This window comes from Helicoverpa zea, chromosome 31, assembly GCF_022581195.2.
Source record: "Helicoverpa zea isolate HzStark_Cry1AcR chromosome 31, ilHelZeax1.1, whole genome shotgun sequence".
NCBI lineage: Eukaryota > Metazoa > Arthropoda > Insecta > Lepidoptera > Noctuidae > Helicoverpa > Helicoverpa zea.
In genome coordinates this window covers 17,682,546-17,689,192 of record NC_061482.1, presented here as the reverse complement: position 1 = coordinate 17,689,192, position 6,647 = coordinate 17,682,546, and the positions used below count along the sequence as shown (strand labels likewise).

The 6,647-nt window shown below is 35.4% G+C and overlaps 1 protein-coding gene across 1 annotated transcript; it reads left to right on the top strand.

Annotated features, from left to right (window-relative positions):
- The first annotated feature begins 208 nt into the window (after positions 1-208).
- On the top strand, positions 209-3,916 carry LOC124645103 (UDP-sugar transporter UST74c). Its single transcript, XM_047184846.1, has one exon. It carries the CDS (start codon positions 319-321, stop codon positions 1,405-1,407), a length of 1,089 nt encoding a protein of 362 aa, XP_047040802.1. The 5' UTR covers positions 209-318; the 3' UTR covers positions 1,408-3,916.
- The last annotated feature ends 2,731 nt before the right edge of the window (positions 3,917-6,647 follow it).

Here is a 6,647-nt window from a genome sequence, read left to right as displayed (position 1 = left end):
TGTCGATCACGATCTACGACAGTCAAAACCATCAAATCTGAGCTAGCAGTTTAGGAGAAAAATTATGAAGAGCATAAAATGTTATAGAAATGCATTAAAATATTCAATTCAAGATGTACCGAATGTTTACGTCGCCAAATGCCAAATGTCAACCTCAACTCAATGTCAAGTCGAAGTCATTGAACTGTCATTTCATTATATAGTAGAATATGCACAGCTCGGCATGCCGTTTAATCAGGGCTTTGTTTTTTTATTTTCCTTTTGATGAAAGGATCATTGAATTGACCATGAGAGTGTAATGTGCGTGAACGAACATCCATGTTAAATCGTGACCGACCGCGAGGTTTTATGACGCGTTCTCTAATCGATCATGTTAGTGTAGATCGTTACTTTAATTACATACGTGGTGGCACGATGTCGGCTCTCAGCATGCAGGAGCAAGCGGAAGCCGCCGACCGAGCGCAGATGCTCAAGAAGATCCTGAGCGCGTCCTTCTACGCGCTGGCCTCATTCATGATCACCGTAGTGAACAAGACTGTGCTTACGACGTACGCCTTCCCCTCGTACCAAGTGCTCGGCCTGGGCCAAATGGTGGCCACGATCATGGTGCTGTGGAGCGGCCGCTCCTTCGAGGTGGTGCAGTTCCCGGCGCTGGACAGCGGCATCGTGCGGCGCATATGGCCGCTGCCAGTCATCTACCTCGGCAACATGGCAACCGGGCTCGGCGGGACCAAGGAGCTCAGCCTGCCGATGTTCACGGCGCTGCGACGCTTCAGCATACTCATGACGATGCTTGGAGAGAGGTTCGTGTTAGGCGTGAGAGCCTCCTGGTCAGTTCAAACCAGTGTGTTTGCCATGGTTGGTGGTGCCCTGCTGGCCGCCGCCGATGACGTCACATTCTCCGTGTCTGGATACACTCTGGTGCTGCTCAATGATGCATTCACTGCTGCTAATGGTGTGTACATGAAGAAGAAACTGGATGCCCAAGACCTTGGTAAATATGGCCTCATGTATTACAACGCTTTGTTCATGATAGTCCCAGCTGCAGTAGTTGCTTGGGCAACTGGTGATTTACACAGATCTGCAGAATATGAGCACTGGGGTGACTCACTGTTCCTAGCACAGTTCCTAATGTCATGTGTGATGGGATTTATTCTGTCATACAGTGTAATGCTCTGCACTCAGTACAATAGTGCACTCACCACCACAATCATTGGGTGCCTGAAAAATATCCTGGTGACATATTTGGGGATGGTTATTGGTGGTGACTATGTGTTCTCATGGCTGAACTTTGTGGGTCTGAACATCAGTGTGCTGGCCAGCCTGCTGTACACATATGTTACGTTCAAGCGCAAGCCTACTCCCTCCTACATCCTGGTGGAGAACTCGAAGGTGGACACTGTATAGCAGTACCGTAAGAGGAGACCGACTCAGTGCTCTACATATCTAGTATAGTATTGAAGGTGGTGCCAAAGATGACTGTGACAGTGAGTGACATGTAAATACATATTATTATCATTTAACTTGTACAGAACATATTTTATGAAGTTCATTTGTGAAATATCAACAATTCCTGTGCAGCAGTAACCTTTTCAATAGATCTAAAATGCAACCAGCTTTTTTGGGTATGAGTGATATCAAACAATATTCATTGAATGATCCAGTGTTATTTGCATTAATTAAATGTTTTGTAGCTATATGGTCAATGAGACCAATTAATGCCATAGTAACCAAATCATGGTGACTTATTAATATTTATCTAAGTTATAACAATTTTAGTATATTTTGTAACAATAATATTGCCAAGATTGTATAGAATTTATACTTAAAGTATAGCTTCATAATGAGAAACATAAAATAAATATGTTATGCTCTGTGTATAATATATTTATTTGATTCTCTAATGAGCAATAAAAAATATATATGATGTAACAACTATAATTACTGTTGTAAGTATTTGATGGCAAAGTTGTTAAGTTTTCAAGCTTATCATAACTGTTAATATACACTTAAACGAGCTGATAATAATGTTGAAATGTACACCTTAGCATTTCATTTGCAGTTCAGTAATAAAAATACATTATCTTGTAATATTTATATTGTAAGTCTATTGCAAAAATATTTACTTATTATAAACCATATATTATATAAGTAATACAGGAGATATATTTGTACAGAAAAAAATTATTGTCATGTAAAGTGTATATAACAGCACACATTAGCTATTTATAATATTTTCTTAAATGAAACACACAGAATTCACATTTATACCACACATTTATTGATTTAATAAATACAGAACACAAAAATAAATGCAGCTTGATAGGAGATCAACAAAACTTTGCAAAATGATTTTTTAAGTGAATATATTTTGATTATGAGGCTCTGTACATAATGCTTAGTTTTATAGAAAATTTTAAAGGATATATTACTCATAACTTAGTTGGAAATAGGCATTTTATACGTATAAATTGTATATCTGGCTGGAGATGTGCTTAGCTTATGTAACAAAGTTACTGAATACCCTTAAACAATGATAATTTAAAATGTGTAAAAAAGGTTATTCATACTGGAATTGCCTATGCCTTGTAACAAGACTTAGATTGAAACTTTATTATTTAAGCACCTGTGAGCTGATTTCAACTTCATCAAATTTCAATCGTTTTGAGATTGAACACTACATTGAATGGCAATTTCAGAATATTTAGTAGTACCAAGGATACCTTATTTACTAAAATCTCTAAGTAAAGATGGAAAAAGCCTTATGAGAAGATTAATAGACTGATATTTATCATGTTAGTGCATTATTTAGATTTTATAGTAGCCAAGATACAAATAAATATATGTGTGAATTATATCAAATATTTATACAGGAATATAAGAAAGTATATAGTTATTGTATAGTTTTATAAGTATAGACAATAGTGGATGTTTCTGTTTGTATGTAATAGCCTGAAGCCAGCCACTTTGAAAGAACATAAGCTAAGCATCTCTCCCGCCCAATATTTAATGTTGACACACTAAGGCCCTAGTTCCCCAACAACAATAAACATCCGTTTTTCTTATAACAACTGTTTACTATGAATTTTCACGCTTCATTTTTAACCGACTTCCCAAAAAGGAGGTTCTCAATTTGTCGAGATCTTTTTTTCAAAGTAAACAGTTGTTTTTAGAAATAACTGAAGTTTATGTTGTTGGTGAACTTCGATCTAAAAAATATTAATCATTGCGATAGGTAAATCTCTCAATAAATCATATTAGTACAAATATTGTAAATTAGTGTAAGCATTTTAAGATATTTTCGTAAATACATACATACATACCGTTATTATATTTATACCACAGATGAAGGAAAGATAGCGGAAATGCTATAAGGGGATGGTAGGTCAGGCGCCTTCTTGTAGGTCAAGTAGATGTGGTCAGTCACTAGAACTAACGAAGCGTTCGGGTTCCTTGTCAAATCAAAACCTATCTGTCAAAGATTGGTGATTTTATTTAATTTTGAAAATAATGGGCGGGTTGCATAGAATATACTCTGTAAGGGCGGAGCTAGTATCGTTCCTCGTTCCTCGAACTCCCGCTGTTTGTCACGCTACTTTCTTAGGAGATTTTGCGTTATGACATCTCCGCTAGTCATTTCGTTCTCCATGATTTATACCAAGTAAATTGAACTCTATTTGTTATTCACATGTTGATTGAAAAATAGATTGTAGCACATGAATCAGTTTCTCTTAATAATATTGAAATATGGACGGACCAGACAATTGGATTTAAATTGATCAAACTAGGCATCGTAACCAATCTTCTGCAAACAGGATGAACACGATATTCAATACTTATATTTTAATTTGCCTCGATTTTTTAAAATGTAAGGGCACCAAACTACTATTTAATAAAATAAATTAATCATACTTCAGTTTTTGGCCGATTTCAAATTACCTACAGACTCCTTCTCCGTTAATAGACTTTGCTACATTACTTCCAAGTTTCATCAAAATCCATTCAGCCGTTTGTATTTAAAATAGTAACAAACATAAACACTTTCGCCTCTATAATATTAGTGTTATAGTGTGAAATAATTTGCTTGAATTAGCGTGAATTACCTACCGATACTAAAAGGTATAATAATCACCTATGTACCTGAGCATTACATAAATACTTAGAAACGCTTATTTACCTACTGTAAGAAATTACATAAAGCCTCTATTCTTTAATAAGTGTGCATTTTCCATAATTTCCGTCATAGTTTTGGATTTGCAATACCTACTTAGTGTAAACATGTTAATATACGCATGTATAAACTAATGGCCGCGATAAGATAAAGTACTGAAAACTTCGAGCATTGAACCAACTGGAACCGCCGTGTGATATTGTGTGAAACAAAAGTCAACCAATTTAGGAACGGGAGCGAGGCGCCACAAGAACTTTTTTGCAAAAAAACGGGCACTTGAGAGAATCCCGGTTTTAAGGACTCGTGTCTAGGTTTCAAAAGGTTTTAATAACTGGAATATGTTAATAACAGCAAAAGGATTAGCGAAGCAAGCGTAAGAGTGTATTCTAAGAACGTTGCTGGACTCGAATTCTTGGCAGAAAGTTAGTCAGTGTTTTGAAAAGTTAGAGAAAACCGCTAATGCAATTTTAATAAGTAATTGATGCACCTATACTACTAAAAGATTCGGTATTTTTGTGCAAACCATTCGATTTGGTACGGGAACGCACGGAAATGGCTTGTCCAGTTGGTTTCATTCCTTAAAACTGAAAAACACAAACTCTATTGGATTTTATGATCTGTAATTTTAATTTAGCCTTATCTAAATGAAAATTTTAACATGTGAAAAAGTTAATTAAAAATATCCTGCAATTCAGATATACACATTTCAAACATTTGCTGAAAATGCCTCTTAGTTAATACCAGATACGTTTTTATTTATTTATTAGTTCACGTGTTTCCTTTAACGTATGTATTTATAAACTATCCAAAAAACGAAATCAATTAAAAAAATAGGTCAATGAAAATTCTTTTTTTCAAACAAACTTATCGGTGAATCCTAATTGAATCAAGATAATAATTTCAATTTATTGCATATCTAAATTGATCAAGATCCTATAAAACTGATTAGATTATGTTATATGCAAGTGTGAACATAATTATTAATTAGCCTAACACCTCGAATGGCATTAGTTAATACAATTACGTATCTGCGCTTATTTGTACCTACTGAATATAATGAAATACAATTACTCTGCATTTCAATAAACAAATGTATTGTTTCAATGTTCCTATAAACAATATACAGTTTCTCACTTCGTTTATTTACAGCTAAAGATTATTTATAAAACAATATATTGCATGTATAATTATTTCGAAATTCTCACATTACGGTAACTTAAATCGAGTTTGCATAATGCGGTAAATACGCGCGTAAAATTCGCCCCGACATGGTCGTAAAATACGCCAACGCGACGCAAAAAATACGCGCGTATGTGAGCGAACTTTACGCAGTTTATTGTATTTCCATAAAAATTTACGTTAACATTTAACCGACGGTACGTTATGCGTCCATGCCGCTGACATTCGACGGCTGGCAGTCAGTTTGGTTTGCACGCAGCCCGAGGGTGAATTGCACCAGTTATTTAACTATAACCAAACCATAGCGAACCGTATACCTGCCGCCTGTCAAACCGGCGATTCGACAACTGAAAATGGTTCTATAATCCAGAATAGTTAAATGGTGCATCAATACAGCGAATGCTCATTCTATTTCTATTTATCTAATTCTTTCAACGAGAAAAACTAAAGAGTGCTCTTTGTGTTTTATAAGGAATTAATCCTAAAACAGCATAATAAAGCTCTTATCCCAGCTCTTCACAGTTCTTTATTAGCTTTGTCTGACACCCTGAACAGTAGAAAAGTTAAAAAAAGAAAATACAATCAGTACCCCCGACTCCGCCCTCTTGGTTCACGTTTCCTCGAATGCAATTGCCTAGGTATTTACTTCGGCACTTCTACAGCAATTACAGTATAATTGGTTTCGTATTCAATACGTAGACTGAAAGCCGAGAATCTCACCTTTCTGTATATTTACTCGCTTATACTGAAAATACTGATTACTTGTTTTTATTGTCTTGTAACTAAATATGCAACCATTTTTCGTGTTTTTGAAAATAATTTTGCGCGTTTTAGGATTTGAACTATTACTGAAGCACGTAAATAGTATTTAAAAGTTTAACGTACTAAATTAACTAGCGAATTGAAGGTACATACATCCACAAAGTGCTTTGGTAAAAAGTTAAAGCTGAAATCCCGACGCGCTAAAACTTTTAAGCGAACATTAACCACACTATGAAATGTGGTACAAAGTTGGCGAACTATCTTAAATATCTGAATATACACCAGAATATAGACCAGTATTTTTTTCAGTTTCAATTTGAGATATAAAAATTTGAAAAATATATTCTATCGAGCGTGTTTTTTTTTTTAATTGAAGTACAGTATTGAATTCAGGTATACAAAGATCTCGGTATGTTAGTATGGGATGCAAAAGCTACTAATTGCCACGTGCTATTGAATCAGGAACTTCCCGGCCACCAGACCTCTCGAACCGAGTAGGCTTGTTCGATATTCGGTACTGATCGAGCTATTTTTA